The 17515-nt window shown below is 35.7% G+C and overlaps 1 protein-coding gene across 2 annotated transcripts; it reads left to right on the forward strand.

The window, feature by feature from the left end:
- LOC129001246 (golgin subfamily A member 2-like) lies at positions 1–17515 on the forward strand. Of its 2 annotated transcripts, XM_054428476.1 has the most exons (15): positions 1–109; positions 1257–1427; positions 3334–3840; positions 4058–4229; positions 4979–5144; positions 5291–5432; positions 6274–6462; positions 8141–8335; positions 9052–9189; positions 10151–10231; positions 10935–11021; positions 11781–11892; positions 12958–13089; positions 13702–13890; positions 16287–17515. In XM_054428476.1, the coding sequence occupies exons 1-15, from the start codon at positions 62–64 to the stop codon at positions 16487–16489; spliced, it is 2532 nt and encodes an 843-aa protein (XP_054284451.1). In that variant the 5' UTR covers positions 1–61; the 3' UTR covers positions 16490–17515. The 2 variants fall into 2 exon arrangements, with proteins under 2 accessions (XP_054284451.1, XP_054284452.1); XM_054428477.1 differs by lacking the exons at positions 12958–13089; positions 13702–13890.

The following is a 17515-nucleotide window of genomic DNA, read 5'->3' on the forward strand; positions in this document are numbered from 1 at the left end:
TACAAGTTCCTTCTGTCTGCTTCTGTCCATCCCACACCATTACGACCACATCACTTCCAACATGGCAGAATTGAGAAGGGCCGAGAAACTTGCCTCAGCGAAAAAGAAGGTAATAAAGCATATCTTTTACATCATCCCTCCTTCTTGAAAATAAACCAATGATTGTAAAAATATGATTCAGATTGCCTTTTGAAAAAAAAATGGTCAAGTATAAATTTTCTCTCAGATGGCCAGAACCCAATATAACATAGGTTAACCCAAGATTTGTAACAATAGGCTATTAAACAATAAATGACACAAGAAGTTCTAAACAAACTGTTCAGTTACATATCTACTACCATATTTTGTAGTCTTAGTCTCAGCACCAAGTGGATTGTTAGTTGGATCCTCGGAGTCGGAATTGTCACAAGCACAACAATCAAACACTGTATAGTTATATTTTGCTGTTGAGATATTTCACTTGGTCATAAGTTATTGCACTTTGCTCTTTGTTTGGGAACTATGAATACCTGTATTAAAACTTTTTATCTTAAAAATATAGAGCACCTCTTAACAACGAAACAGAAATTTACTGTAGCCTACATAATTGCTGAGCAGATAACTGATTAAAAACTGCCTAGGTTAACAAAGTGACCTACTGTACCTGAGTTGTTCTAAAGAAATTAGAGAATTTACTTTTTGCCATTATAGACTTTTGTGAATTCATCCTGCCCATATTCCTAAAGTTAAAAGTTGACTAGTCTTTAGCCTATAACTTATTTGATTTAATGATTAACAATAAGGTAACTTAGGCCTGGTTGCAAAATAGGGTTACTAACAACAAGCTGATGGGTCCATGCAAAGATTGTCAGTTTTACTTAGGCTACAGTTTAAGAAATTCCAGTTCACAAAAATGTTTATTTAAAGATTTTCTCAGTTATTCTGACTTGTACAAACTGGGGGAAATGGGCCATATTTTACTAAAATGTTTAAAAAACCTGAAACCAACAACTAGGCTAATACAAAAAAATTAAATTAGAATCCTAGTTGCAGAACGTGATTCATACTTAGTGGGGAAGTATAGGCTATATGAAGTAACTTAGGTAAAAAACTCGTCACTGTTGTTGGATTAGAACTAGCTTGCTTGGCCCCAATGAAAATTGTTGAACTACCTTTGTGGCCTACTACATATTATATACAAAAATTGTAGGCTATATGTCTATAAAATGTTTTAAATACCGGTACCTTTAAGTCTGAAGCCAACTTTTACATTTCAGCTGAGGCAGTTTCAACAAAAGAACCGCGATAGTCAAAGTGAATCTGGAAGGAGCACTCCTTCTAAAAAGAAAAGCGAAGAAGAAGATAGCATTGGGAAATTATTTCGTAGTGAAAATGGAGGTTCTTCAAACAGTCTCTGTCAGAGTGAGAATTTCAGTTCCAACATCAGTGTGAGCAACTAAACTCATGTTAATTAAAATAATTCAATGTCTAGATTGTATTAGTATACAAGAATACAAATATCTTTATTCAACAGCTTCAAGCATAGAATGGTGTCATACATTTTTTCAAAAGAGAAAGTTAAACAGTTATTTTTATTAGGTACCGGTATATCTAATGTCTGTGTTCACTGGTCCATTAAGGGTCAGGCTATGGTAAGCCAGACAATTACTTGGTGAAGTTTTTTTTATTGATGCACACAAGACCAATTCTTTTATAGTAAAAAGGGAAATTACAAATTTACTTGATTTCCTACACTCATCTTACCTGTCCTAAGGTAGCTGAAAAGGCTAAAAACTGCTGTTGTCAAAGTTCCTTAAGCTGGGTTTTCCTAGGCGCGGAAGCGGAGAGAGGAACGCGGAGAGCGGAATTTAAATTAACATGGCATTCCGCTCCGCTTCTAGGAAAACAGTAACATTAAATTGCCTAAGACAAGTGGAGTCCGCTCTCCGCGTTCCTCTCTCCGCTCGCTGACTCCGCGCCTAGGAAAACCCGGCTTTAGATGAAGAGGCGAATTGAAGCCGAAACAACATAACTTGCTGCAACACGAGTCTTGTTAACTTTGCATTGTTCCTGTTTCGGCTTCAATTTGCCTCTTCAGCTTTGCCAAGTTTGCAGTTTTAGCTGGCTCCAGCTACCCAGGTGGAGAGGGTAAGAATCTTTGTTTGAAATTACTTAAAAATTAATCTGAACTTAATATAAAATTCTACCGTTTTAATCAAACATAGTTCAAGAGCAACAACTATAACAATAAAAAAATAAACAGTAGGCTAATACAAAATTAGAACAAACAACAGGATAAACTTAAATCATCATCTGGAGACAGTCCATTTGCAAAACCGCCATTTTAAAAGAGACCTCCCAAATATTTTGTGGTTATTGTGGGAATAGAACCAGTCTGAGCATATTTTAAGGGATTTCCACTGGGCGACAGTGGCGCCGGACTTACCGGGGGGTCTGGGGGAATACCCCCATTAAAAAGGGGGGCCGAGGGTTCCCCCTGGAATTTTTGCATAAATTAAAGTGAAAATCACACATTTCTACGTATGTTTTAATGGATTGTTCTATTATATTTGCTTGCAAATAGTCCATATGATCTCACTTAATTACGTATTCTAGAACGTTGTAACAGGCAAAGGCTCACTTCACAACCTCTTGGGCCAAAATCATACCTCAATACCCTACTCTAAAATATTTACATAATGTTACTTTTTAAATTCCGATAAATTTAAAATGTGGATCATCAAAAAAAATTATGCCGGCAACACCCATAGTCACTGGGCGACAAAATCTCAGGACTGGGTGACACTTGTGTCACCCAGTTAACATGTTATTTTATGCCCTGGAACCAGTTACTTTAGTACCAAAGTCTAACATTTATAAAATGACAATCTATGTTGTTATGATAGTAAGGTTTTCTAAAAAACACTAACTATTAACAAGTTTAATATAGTCCCATCGTATTCACCTGTACAGAGAGAGGCATATCTAAAAATGTCATAATAATTATAAAACTTTTGGCTAAGTTTTGCTATTGCATAAATGTAATATTCACAAATTCATAATGAAAAAAAAAGTTTGTTTATAAAGTATCTCAACATTTTTTTTTTTCATTAGAGGAAGGTTGTCACATAAAATATGCTATGGAGGTATAACTACTGTATCTCAACTCCAACTCATATATTTGGTATAGTATTACATTAATTATTAATCTTATCCAAACTGACCAAATGCATGCAATAAAATTAGCCTAGAGTTGGGTCAAGATAATAGAAAAAACTGTTATTCATAGCAATATTTTAATATAGCCCTACTTAAACATTTTTACAGCTATTTAATATTATAATTTGTTTATAGGGAACTGATTCTCCACTACCTGCGCTTGAAAATCTTTCGGAGACTTCTCAAATAATAAATGGAAACTTACAGCCTGATATTATTAATGTTACCAACGTTTTTAACACGCTACCAAATGGTTCTGGGAACTATTTTCAATCGCCATCTCCTCAAAATCTTTTCTCAGAGACACTACCCGTCGCAAAAAACAAATCAGCCTCAGATTTCTTTGACAGTCTGACTACGAGCTATGAAGCATCTGGAGGTTTGAGCTTCAGAAGGGATGTTGCACAAATGCCTCTCCCAGTTTTAAACATGATGGGATTTAATCCTCCACACATCAATGCATCTACTCCAGAAGGGCTGTTCCAAGATACACCCAACTATTCTTTCCCCGATGCCTCTGTCTCTCCAATCAAGAGTTTGAAGAACGACACGACCAGAGAAGAAGTGGTTAGTGAGTTGGAACAGAATCTGCAGAAGAGTTGTTCTAGGAACAGCGAGCTCGAGCAACAAGTCAGTGAACAGGTCAGTGTCAAAGGCTGTTAGACCTTTTTTTATGATTTTTATGACCAAAGTGCCTGCATTTTAAAATGTTAATTTTACAACACACCTATTATACTATGAGTAAGACAGTGATTTAAAACCTTTGATGTGATATAAAACTATTAAAATAGTACTATTACTACTTACTAAAATACTACTATTTCGCCTAGATAATCAGTGATATGTTTTTGTGATGCAGAGAACACACATCATCCAACTCCAAACACATCTGGAAGAGATGAAGAAGAAGGCAGACGAAGGCAGTTCTACGTTAAAACACCATGTTCAGGCAATTGAGATTTTGGTATCGGAAAAAACTGAGCTGCAAAACAACCTGGACAAGAAACAGGAAGAACTTAATGTCAAAAATGGTTTGTTAACTGTTGTTGATGTTTTTATTGAAGTGGCCTACAATTATTACATACACACACAGCTTTAAGAATTTAATAATTGCTTGATGTGATGCCAAAAACTTTATGAATGCTGAATGTTAGAATTCTATGTGGTACAGTTCATTAAACTCATGCCATTCATCTATAGAGTTTGCAAACTTAATTTTATCTCAATAAAACAACTGCAAGACTGAAGAAACAGATTTTGGTGCACATATATTTATATGTCACTATAGAAATTGTAACGGTTGTTTGTAACATGTATTTAGGTCTAGAAAAGTTGTGTCACATTTTTTTCAATTAGACAATTTTTAGTTGGACCATTTTCCAGGTTTGTTTTCTTGTTACCAATGGTTCAGAATACAGCAATAGAACCAGTAAAGCCATTTGAAGAACTACAGTAAAACCATTTGGCAAAAATTCACCCAACCAACTCAATTTTGTTTAAAGTGCCTTTAACGTCTCTTTAAGATCAAAGAAACAAGTTAAAATATTGCATGTGGTTTGTGAATCTATGTAGATTATTGTAGGTTTGAGTTTCAGACCAAAATTTAATTACAAATAGTTAAAGGCAAAAGTATGCTGCCCTCATTGAATGAGGAAGAAAACAATTTAAAACACAAAACTGTTATCATTATGAAATCAAATTGTAAATTAAAAATACTTTTAAGACCTAAATATTTTCTCTTGTTTTACCTTTGTTGAATTTTGAATTGTTTATCATACAGGAGAGATAGAAGATTTGCAAGGGCGGTTGAGAGCGTCGCGCCATCGAGTGTCAGACTTGGAGCGTGATCTTGCTGCTTGTCGAGCTCAAACGGCGGCTCTAGAGAGCTCTGTGTCTCAACTCACTACAAAACTGCACACAGTGACAGAAAATAACGAGACAATAAGGTATATATTGTTGGAATTCTGTTGAACCTACAAGATTAACTTTACAATTAACCCTTGTAAGTTTAATTTGTATATTAATTTCTTTCAACACTAATATAACAAGCGATTTTAGAATTTAAAAATTATTTTGATAAACGTGTTTTCAGAAAGCATGTGGGGGATCTGGAATTGGAAGTGAGCGATTTGCAGAGTAAACTGGAAAATAGGGACCAAACTGTGTCAGTACTTCAGGCAGAGTTGATGGAGAAGAATTCACAGCTTAGCTTGGCGGAAGTTCGGATCCAACAAGTGAGATGATGCAATACAAACTTATTTGACCTTGTAAAATAGGATGATTTTAAACTCCTACCTCTACTTATTAAAAACATTTCAGTGTCTCTTTTAAGCTATACATTTCCTTTGCATCCCCCTTCATGTATCTTACATATACTTATTACTGAGTAGACCCAAAAACATGTTAACTGTCTCTAACCTTGTTAGGTGCGTGGCCAAGCAGCAACATTTGGATTATAATGAGAGTGACAGGTTTGACCCTTGACTTATCCACAAACAAATTTGAGGGATTTGAAACGTTTTCCTATAGAAGATTTTATGATAAATGGCATTTTGCTCACTAGAATTAATTTGCAAAAAGCTGATTCTTCATTATTTTACTTTGCCCAATTTGTAATTATGTTTACAGTAGAACCCCGTTTAACCGAAATTTAAGAGAATGTCTATATAATTCAGTGTTTATTTCAGCTACACAAAAATGGTACAATGGGATATAAAATACTTTAAACCAGACAACTGAAGTTATTAAAGCATTTTACAGCCCTATATTACTTTATAGTACCATTTTGGTTAACCTGGCTTTCTTTTAACCCAAATTCGGTTAACAGGGGTTCTACTGTATTTTAGTTCTCATCCGTGGTGAGGGGGCAAGGTTAAATTTTAACTTAAGGTAATTTTAATTTTGATTAAATAGTATTAAAATGTCAGGTGCAAACACTAGATACAACATTGTGAGTTCTACATGCATTAAAAAGTACATACAACCCTAAAAACAACAGCTGACATCAGTAGTTAAAGTGATTGTTGACCAGCTGAGCGGATGATGGAGGTAACATTTGTTGTGTTTGTTGATCAGCTGAGCGGTGTTGGTAGTGACAGCTCCGTTGTTGATCAGCTGCAAGTGAGGAACACTGAGCTGTCTCGGACAGTGGAGAGTCTACAGGCTCAGCTGACCAGTGCCGTCACCACACAGGAGCAGAGTGTACGAGACTACCAGCGTTATGTGGAGCAGTTACAGCTTGAACTGCAGCTGCACAAAACCTCGGCAAGTGTCATAATAAGCTTTCAGCTGAGGTGTTATTTGTATACTCTGTGAAAAACATTACCTTGGAAATACTTTAAAATCGTTTTCAAGCGTTGTTCAAAAACTGTTATGTCTGTATAAGAGTTTTTTTTTATGAGCTTATGTCACCTCTACATTGCTTGGATTCAATTGATTCTTCCCTTTCCCTAGTAAGTTTCTACGCAGAGTCTCTAATTTCCAACTCAAACCAGTTGCTATAACACATAGAATAAAACAAAAACATATCCATTGGCAACTAAATAATTGACATTGTTATACAGAAAAGCCCCGGTTCATAGAGAGTTAGTTAAGCTGGACTCTATTGTACATTCTTGTAACACGAGTAGGCACCTTAAAATATCAAAGTAATGTTTAAATGGAACAAACATACACTTTCCCTTTGATACTGAATTACTGATACTGAATTACTGATACTGATACTGATGATATCTGGAGGGGAAATTACATGGTGGCCTATAAGATCTATTGTGTCCCCCAAACTAGTCTCCAGTCTTTGCCTAGAGAACCCCTTCCAATCCTAACTCCTTAATGAAGTTCAGCACAGAGCATATTTTAAGGGATTTCCACTGGGCGACAGTGGCGCCGGACTTACCGGGGGGTCTGGGGGAATACCCCCATTAAAAAGGGGGGTCCGAGGGTTCCCCCTGGAATTTTTGCATAAATTAAAGTGAAAATCACACATTTCTACGTATGTTTTAATGGATTGTTCTATTATATTTGCTTGCAAATAGTCCATATGATCTCACTTAATTACGTATTCTAGAACGTTGTAACAGGCAAAGGCTCACTTCACAACCTCTTGGGCCAAAATCATACCTCAATACCCTACTCTAAAATATTTACATAATGTTACTTTTTAAATTCCGATAAATTTAAAATGTGGATCATAAAAAAAAATTATGCCGGCAACACCCATAGTCACTGGGCGACAAAATCTCAGGACTGGGTGACACTTGTGTCGCCCAGTTAACATGTTATTTTATGCCCTGGTTCAGCATCAGGTGGGGTTCTAACTGTGGAAAATCTCCAACTGCTACTTGGTGCATTCCTAAGCTCTTGGTTTTTTTTTTTGCCAAACTGCATCACATTCAGCCAATAGATGTCTAGGTGTTTCTTCACCTGATTGACAGAATCGGCAGTCACTTTCCTGAACGATGATCGTTTTTTGGAGATGACTCTAAGCCTACATGTCCAGTTGGAAAACCTGTTAACATTCTGAAACAGTTCGTATTCAGCCGGATTATGGTCTCAGTTGCGTCGTATCCTCCAATCAATTTCTTAGCTTGCCAACATCCTGGACGAGCGTTGTTCCCTTTGCAATTGCTTTAAATATTTGCTTTGATGCAATTTTTTCAACCACAAAAAAATAACATTAAAAAATTATGCCAGGAATATCAAGTTTATGCCTGAAAATAAAGTTGTGTAACGTTATGAAAGAATTTCAATTGTTACACTACGCTTTTTTTAACCAAAATATCAAATTTGGGACTTAGCATAACATTATGTACTTTTTCTGCAATAACTAGGGTTTAAAATAAGGTTGAAGACCTTTCCTTCAGATGGAAACCCCTCCCCCATAGTGTTTACCATGTGCTACAGTCAACAACTGATTTTACTAATGAACCTGTTTGTCCTGCAGGAGGAAGCCAGCAAAGACCGAATTGAGCAGTTAATGACGAGAGAGCAACAGCTAGTACAGCAAGTGAGCGAACTAGAGCGCCAGCTGAATCGAGCTCCTCATCCGAGCGAGGACCCAGCCTTGCGAGAACTCAAGGACCAACTGGCACTCACAATCAACACATCTGAAGATCTAAAGGCACAGCTTGCACACAAGGTACAAAAATTTAGATTAAAACTTCAAATAACCGACTTTGCAAAAATGGACATGGTCATGAAACAATGAAAAAGTAAAGATTGCAGTTAATTGCAAAGACAATATATTTAAAAATATAAATTTAGAGTATGAAAAATCTTTCAAATAACATCTTGGCCAGCAATAATACTCAACTTAAGTTAGCGATTAACACGTTTTCAACATTCGTTTATAAGCTACAAGTGGAGCTACGGAGAAATATATATTTTCAAACCCTATTGTGTTGGAATTACTAGTGTATGTTGGCTACCGTCCGAAGTAATCACTGTTATTAATTTGTTGCTCACATTTATTGCCTTTTATTTATTTGAATTCTTGCTGTTTTGTATTGTTATCAACTTTTATATTGTAAATGGTGGAACCGTTGAAAAACATAAAATTTTGAAAATAAGCTATTTATTACAGCTGATCCAAATTTAAAATCTCATTTATCCAACATACATCCTTTACATCTTTGCCTTAAATGTGAACCTTTGAAAGTTGGCTTCACAGAAATTTAATCTAATTTAAAGTAAATTCGTATAAAAGACTGCTTGCTATGCACATTAAACATCTGGCGTTGTTGTTTTCCAAATCAAAGAAAAAATGTTTTTATTAACTATTGGGTTTTTATGTCATCGCTTATTGGGTTGTAAAATGATTTGATTGTAAGATTTCATCGTGGATGATGTGTGTAGAGCAATGAGGTGGACTGTCTAAGAGAAGGGTTGCAAGAACGAGCTCTCAGAATCCAGGAGCTGGAGGTGACGATCGAACGACTCGAGGCAGAGAGACCCAACTCTGCCAATCTGCAAGCTGCCATCGAGAGTGACAAGGTAACTAACTAGAGCGCAGTCCAAGAGCTGAACCACTTGCAAGGGAATGTGGCCAGGGCTGCTTTTGCCTCACACTGTTTCTGGATGTCATAGTTGTAGTTAGAGCACTTTCCCTTGAGTTGCTTTGCTGAGAAGCTACCACAGTAGTTATACTGGGAGACTCTTTAAGGGTTTGTAGCCAAAAAATATTGTCTTCCCCCGTGTCAATTCCTGACAATTTTGTATTTAATTTTTGTGTATTTATTTTCTAAAGGTCATAATCGTATGAAGAAAATAAGTGATATATTTCAAATTTAAAAAATAATTATTGAAGTTTTGTGTTCCTTGTGCCACATTGAACTCCTATACTCCCAAAATATCCCAAAAGCTAGGGATGGCAGGGTTGAAGTTTATTTGGGATTATGACTCGCTGGCTCGACGTCTTCGTTGCCATTGACATGTCCTGCATTCACAGGACTGTTGCCGACATGTCTCGCGGTGACGGCGACATCATCAACTTGCTGTCTCGGCGTCTTTATTGACATGTCCCGTGTTCACGGCACTATCGCCAATATGTCTTGTGGTCCCGGCACCACCGTAAACTTGTCTTGTGGTCTCGGCACCATCGTAAACTTGTCTCGTGGTCACGGCGTCTTTGATGACATGTCCCACGTTCACGGTACCACCTTAAAACTCCCGCGATTAAGGATACATTATCAACCCCTCCTATGTTTGTGGAACTATCGTTAACTTCTCTCGCAACCGCGGATACAAAATCATCGTCAGTCGCCATACAGGCGATATCTCCCGCGATTGCGAAAACGGCATCATCGCCACTCGCTGGCAATTTTATCCCTTCCTGATAAAATCCTGATTCAAATGTAATCCCTTCCCGATGATTGAGAATATTTTTTTCCTAAAAGTTTGGCACCTTGTGCTTTAAGTTACATCCATAACATAACAACTTTTTAACTGGTTGCAGGTGGCAGCGTCTCGGGCAGTGGCACAAAACAATAACCTGAAGAAGCAGTTAGAAGAGCTTCAAGAAGCTTTAGTGAAACTGGTTTGTTTAATTGTTGAGTTGATATCAAATAGTTTTTAACAACAGTTATGTTTTGACAAAAATGGCCTACTGCAGAAACTAGAGATGTCCAAAAATCTAACTTCTCAGGAGGGACAAAAAACATGTCCAGGACATGTCTACTATCTGCAGTTAGAACAAATTTCAATATAACTCTACACCTTTATAGGTAATAATGGGACATGTCTGGTTCTTACAGTAAAAAGCCGAGTCTATTTCTCAAGATTCCAAAAATAAATGCAATTTGTGATATTTTGAACATGCCTGGTTTCTGCAGTAGATCAATAATGAGCTTGATTTTTTTGTTCGTGGAAAAAAACATTTGCTTGAGGGCACATTTTAATATAGATGATTTTGTTAGAAAACATCACTTAGTAATTAATTACCTGAGGAAGATTACATCTGCGTCCAGAATCTACCTCTTTAAGATCAGATGATTTTTTGTTAGCTAAATTCATTTATCAAAAGCAAGCCTAATGATGAGTGATGACTGGATGAATGAGCCTCAGGATTGAACTGATGACCCTCTGGTTAGTTGGTGACCACTAAAACCACTGAGCTGAAGTTAGAGGGTCTTGGAGAAGAGCCAGTTTACTTGATAAATCAGATTTAATACTACTACCTTGCTATTTTCTACGTCAGTGTACTAGTGTGTCGGCTTCACTCGTGCTCTGATGTGTTACAGAGCAATAGTAAGCTGGAGCTTACTCAGCAGTTGCAGAATGAGCAGCATCTCAGCAAAGATCTGAGCGAACAGCTGGAGCGTATACAGGTAGAAATTACTCTACTTCATTGTCCGTTGTTAATTTGTTGTCTGTCTAGTGATGGTACAACACATTTGTAACTCTTAAGATATTCATTACTGTTTTCTTGCAAAATATAGTTGCAGGACATTTAAATGAAGCTTGTGATAGTTAGTGTAATTAAGATTCACTCATTTTAAGTACAGCAGAATGCAAAGTAATTGATGCTGTGGTTATTGCTTGTGCGTAATTTCAATTTTATGAAATATAGTTGCAACTTCACTTGATCTGTGAATTGCAGAAGATTTAAATTTGATAGTAGTGTGTATCATGGCTTCATTTTAATTTATTTTCACGAATCAAATCACCTCAAATGATCAATTGGTGATTTATTAGTGTAAAAAAATATATATATATAAAGCATAAAATTTGTGTTTACAATCAATGTTGAAGACAGTCTGTTGTAAATGTTAGGTTTCATGACAGTACATGAAACTGACTTGTACACTTGCAAAAATATTTCTACATTAGAAAACACAAGTTCACTCTTTTTGTATAGTTTTAAACTAAAACGATAATACATCCAACAATCTTTATACATCTTTGCGTTCAACATTTTAATATCAATTCTCCTAAACATTATTTCATATATTTTGCCAAAAACCCTTATGTTGTTAGCAAATTTAACATAAATGTATACTTGATTTCATATCGTGCATCTTTCTACATCCCTTTTTGCTTGGCTTGAAACCTAATAGTTTAGCTTCAGTAACACTTGATGATTTTAGGACTCCTCAAAACAAACGAGCGGAGAGGTTGGAGAGGTTGAAAAATGTCAACAAACGGAGGTTCCTTCTCTACAAGAAGCTGAGGTCCAAACCTACGACAGTCAACCTGTTGGTAAGTGATTGTTTAGGGTGAATTTTTGAAAATAGAAATAGTCTCTAACAACCTGTTACTTAATCCGGCATCATTATTGTATCACTCTACTTAGTTTCTTGACTCACAGTAACAGGTAATGTAAAAGTCTCATGTATGTTTTTGTTTACCAAACAAAGTCAGTCGGACCTTGGTATTACCATAGACAAATAGAATAAATATAGACTGTCAAAGGAAGGTTCCGGCGCCCATCGCTAGGGTTTGCTGTGTGGTTACGACGCACACCGCTGCAGGCAGGGAGCGCAGGAGCCGTATGCGACCAGCAGACACTGCAGCGGTGTGCGCCGTAACTACACAGCAAACCTAGCGGTGGACGCCAAAACTTCTGCTAACCGCAGCACAGCTGACGGTCTATATTTATTCTATTTGTCTATGGTATTACTTACTTGGCTGACAATAACAGAAGTTCAGCTGACTGTGTTCAGAAGCGTTCAAAATTATTACCACTCACCAAAACGGTATTGACAAAATTTAAACAGGTGAATAACAAATATTGTATCTGAAATTGAGTAGTTTAAATTGTGTGACAACCCGACATTACTATGCCCGTAGTTTTTTGTTCTGTCTATGCGCATGCTTGATTTTAAAAATGGTGGGGTTTACCAAAATTAACTTCCCAATTTTGGTAATATTATGTTTTGGTTTTGTGAGATTGTCCTGTGAATGTCCTTGAATTTGCACAGCTTGAATTAGATCCAGCATTGTTATTTCAAGCTTGGGGTTTGTTCATGGAGGAATATTTTTAAGGTTTTTTTTAAGCTATGGGATATTTGTTCATCTTTTACTCCAAGAAAACATTTCCAACAAAAGACTAGAGCAGGGAGTTACATAACTACATAAAAGTCATTATCTGACGCCATTGTATTTCTTAAAGAAATCACAAATAAAGAAAATTGTCTATTGTCTATTGTCTATTACTTACTTAGGTTCCTGAAATTAGTGTTAAACCCGATTAGAACTTTTCATAAGTAAGGAGACAGTATGTGGGATATTGCTGTGGTAGTGGTAGCCCTGTTATGTTGTCAGTGAGCCCTGAAGCAATGTCCAAACTGGAGGACAAGTTCCGCCGCAAGATGGAGGAGTTGGCAAACCTGAGTGATGAGAAACAGAGGTTGGAACACCTGGTGCTACAGCTGCAGAGCGAGACTGAGACTATTGGTGAGTAACTGTCAGAGGATGTATAATTAGCATACTGCAACTAACTCTTCAATATCTTGATGAAATATGGATGTTATAAACCTTAATTTAGCAAGTTCCTTGAAATACGGAATATTTTGAAATTCTCTGAACTGGCTGTAACATTTAATACAATTTAGGACTATAATTTCTTAATAGCTGCACAGAAATTAACAGACATATTAAAAAGTTAACGTGAGAAAACACAATTTTATTTTGTATTGACTATCAGGTTGTATTTTCAGATATTTGGAATACAAATTGAAATATAGTTATTTGGACTAAATTAAGTCGTTAAGTGAAAAACTTCTGTGATTGTTTAACAATTTTTTTAATGGTATTTTTACATTTTGTTACCAATCCGAATTAATCTTTTACAAAATTAGGTCTTAGCATGCTCCATAGTAATAATTGGTTTGTTAATAAAAAAACTTGTTTAACATTGTCACTCAACTTTATCTCGTTACACCTTTGCTATTCATTGTTTATTATGATAAATTTCAAATGGCTTTGTCACTTAGTTTAACATGTTTACTTTATTCAAAACTTGATGAAGCTCTATACTTGATTTTTTATACAATCTGTTTTTTGAAGGTGAGTACATCACGTTGTACCAGATCCAACGAGGCATGTTACGTCAGCGAGCGCAGGAGAAGGACGAGCAAGTGGCCCGGTTGGCACAAGACAAGGAGGCTTTACGCAACAAGCTGGCTCAACTGAATCAGCTGGTGCAACAGCTGGTCGGTGGGGGATGCACTGGGGACCACCACCATAATGGATACGGTAGCTGCCACAGAACATGTGTTTGAAATTTTACTTTTGGATATTGAAGTGGACATTTAATCTGTATATACCAGCTGTAGCCGATTTTGTTATCGAAAAAAAAGATAGTTGAATGAGCTTAGCTAGTCCAGCATCAATGGGAGCTGAGTATAGGGGACAGTTTTATGTATTTAAACTTCTCATTGTTGTTGGGGTGATCTTGGAGATTACCAAAACCGATGTTGTTGCCCTCCCAGCAGGTGCACAACATGGCGGAAGGGGGAGAAGAAACATGGGGCGCGTTCTATCTAAAAACAGGATTTTTTGAGATAATTTCATATCTCACAAATTAGGAACATTAAAAACAGTGCTCAATTTGCGGGGGAACGGAGATACCTCTCTTTCGGGAGGATAAAAAATATTGGCATAAATAGGTACAAACCACATTAAATAGGCTACACTTCCGGCAACTCTTTTTTTACAAATCGAGCACTGAGTATATTAAATATGCACGAAACGGCATTTTACTACACACATTATACTTTTAAAAGAATATTGTAAGAAGTCCTGCACCTGTGGTATTAAACTAATAATTTAAAATTTAATGAAATCACTGACTGACTCTGGTATACAAATTTTAGAACACTTTGGTCTCGGGCCCAAAATCCCAGGAAAATTCTCAAAAGAATCATTTTCAAATTTTAAATCACCCAAAACATTAAAATCTCTCTCCATGTTATTCTTATGGGGGATAATATTGTAAATGACTGACTTTCGGATGTAGACCTTAACCTCTTAATATCATGCTAGGGACTAAAAACAAAAACTGTGCAAACATTAACTGCAAAAATGCTAACCACCTCAGTCTCTTTCGTAAGTTTACTTTACGATGTAAATGTTTACTTCTTGTAATGACTGTACTTTTGGATCTTCTGATCCCAAGTATAACCTTTGGATCTTCTGATTTTGGATCTTGTGAAGATAATCCATTGGACTGTTAATCTGTTGACAATTGAGATAAAACTCATGCTAGCAGGTATGAAAATGTGGACAGGGTTGAACTTAAGTAATACTTTGTTCACTTCAGTATTTTCATTTTGTTCCAAAATGGCTTTTTTACAATATTTCTTTTATGTAGGCCTACTTGAAACACTGCCTTAAAGAAATTTTGGTAATTGTCGATATTTCTTTTAATAAGGTCATTGATTAGAATCAATCTTGCATCACAACTCCGTCCCTGGAATTTCAAAAGGGTAAAATTAATGTGTTCAAAAGAATGCTCCTTGCACCTTGAGCTTGGGATGGTTGACATTTAATCTTTGGAACTTTGGATGTTCATTTGAAATAGGTAAAATTAATATTTGTTTATCAAGGACAGAACTATTTTACTTTTGCTTGTTAAAGCACTTTGTGTTGTTGGGGGCTTGGGAAGTACAATTGTGTGTCTTGTTTTGTCTTATTGGGCATAGTAATAACATTTCAAAATGGTTTTACAAAACATTTACTAACAGCTAACCCACGTGTTTTTATGTCTGTAAATGCAACCTCACTTGTTAGTCACCTAAAGATTTCTCGATTACATTAAGGAAGAACGTACAAATACACAACTAACTTACCCATGAAAAGAATTCCAGGTAGTTGACAGCTCACAAAACGTTTGTAACACAATGAATTAATTTATTATTTTTCCTACAAGGGGGCTTCTTCTGAAGGAAGTATGGAAAACCTCTTCACTTATTTTAATAAAGGGGGATTGTATGTTTTAAATAGTCAAAATTTCAGTTAAAAAATATTTTATTTCAGCATTTAACTTAAAGTCAAGAGAATAAATTGTAACTAAAGCACATGCTAAGGTTATATAACACGTTTGATTAAAACTATGGCCTAATAACAATAAATTTTGGTTGTAGATCAATTATTTAATTTTAACTAGTGGCCGTCCAGTGGTTGAAAACTCAACCAAAAGTAATGTACAGGCTTCTCTATTTTCACCCTACGCTTGAAATAAAATACCCCTGCCGCAGCAAACCTGCCGACTAAGCGAATTTCTATTTTTCTGAATTGATTTTCAATTAAATCTACTTAAATAACATTTAGTTTTAACGAGTACCTAGGATTGCTGCTATAAGAATATGTGTATACTCTATAAGAAATTAAATTTTGCATTTATGTGATTGTAGCTTTGTCCATTTCTTTTGATTTTCTGTTTATATTTTGTTGCTATTTTATCACCGAATAACAACCCACAAAGATCATGCCAATTTTTTTTCTTTATTTCAAATTCATTGTTTGTGCTTATTTTTGAGCCTATTTTAATTTAAAATATGGGAAATTTGCTAAAACGCAAGCGTAACAGAAACCATTTCATATAAACTTGCTGAACTCTTTTCCACAAACATTGTAACTTTCATTTTCAGAGTCGGAACTTCCTGAGACGGAGGACGCTTCCAGTGTTCCCCCGGAGGCAAGCCAGGCTACCGGGAAGGTAGAGACGGCCGAGCAGATAAGAAGTTTATTAACAGAGATCGGGTCCAGCAACTTGGTTACTTCCGCTACCGACAACACCAACATTAACTTCCATCCTTGCCCGTGGTGCTCAGGACGCCTCATCACCGTGTGAACGACTCAGTGCCTTGCCTCGCCTCGCCCAGTTACCTCTTCGCTCTTCAACAACTAGATTAGTTTTTTACATTAAACATTCCTAACCTCTGGAATGTTTCAAAATCTAAATCAGTTTTTGGGGCTTTTAAAAAGGGCACCACTACTCTATCATAGTGCGCTGCGGGAGTTAGGTTAGGTTGGTTTCAATGAAAAACAAGGTAAGATTTAGAAAAAACTTCAATTTGTATTTGTATCCATTTTTTCATGTGTTTAGAAATTTGATAAATGTTATATTGATTGTCATTATTATTAACTAAACTTAACTAACCTAACTGCACAGCACTCTGTCAAAGAGTTGCAACCCTCTCCTTGAAATGACCACTAATTTAAAATCAATAGTAGTTTTGGCTGCAGCAAATTGTTAAGGAAGGGGAATAAGTGGATAGTTTAAATTTGCAGAGGTGGTATTCAAATTTTGTATCAAAAGCTCTCTGCCATAAAAGACAGTTATTTATTGTTTCGTTTTAGTAATCATAATATAATATACCGTACCTCTTCAAAGTGGGAAAAATCTCTTAGTATGATAAATTCTTGTTATTCGTGTTTCCATTTCATTATTCAAATGCTATTTAATTTCAGTGGTAATTAACCAACAATTTAAGTAACTGCAAACCTATTCTAAAATTTTTGCTTATGAATTTTACTCAAGACAACATTTTGGTAAATGAACACAAAAGGTTTTTCAGTAAGAAATTATTTGAATAAAATTTTATAAACAACTTAACTTTTTACATTCCATAATCATTAAAATTTGCAAACGATAAAAAATGTGTGTTTTATTTGATAAATAATTCTAGATCACAATGTATATTACTTATTGAATTGTTGAAATGATTTGTGTATATGTGAATTTAGCATGGTTATATATTTTTGTAAATATGTTATTGTATATTTGTACATTGAAGAAACGGCAATATAAGTTACTGATTGTGTGCTATATAAAGAAGCTTTAAATGCCTTAAATAAATAAATTTTTCACAGTTAA

The sequence above is a fragment of the Macrosteles quadrilineatus genome, unplaced genomic scaffold (genome assembly GCF_028750875.1).
Source record: "Macrosteles quadrilineatus isolate MER2022 unplaced genomic scaffold, UCM_ALF_1.0 Scaffold_8__2_contigs__length_117827958, whole genome shotgun sequence".
Lineage (NCBI taxonomy): Eukaryota > Metazoa > Arthropoda > Insecta > Hemiptera > Cicadellidae > Macrosteles > Macrosteles quadrilineatus.

Excerpts from the sequence above, each read along its gene's own strand:
- LOC129001246 (XM_054428476.1), top strand. The coding sequence starts at position 62 with ATGGCAGAATTGAGAAGGGCCGAGAAACTTGCCTCAGCGAAAAAGAAG. Across the intron at positions 4,230-4,978 it reads AGAACTTAATGTCAAAAATG|GAGAGATAGAAGATTTGCAA; the intron begins GTTTGTTAACTG and ends TTTATCATACAG. Across the intron at positions 10,232-10,934 it reads AAGAAGCTTTAGTGAAACTG|AGCAATAGTAAGCTGGAGCT; the intron begins GTTTGTTTAATT and ends GATGTGTTACAG.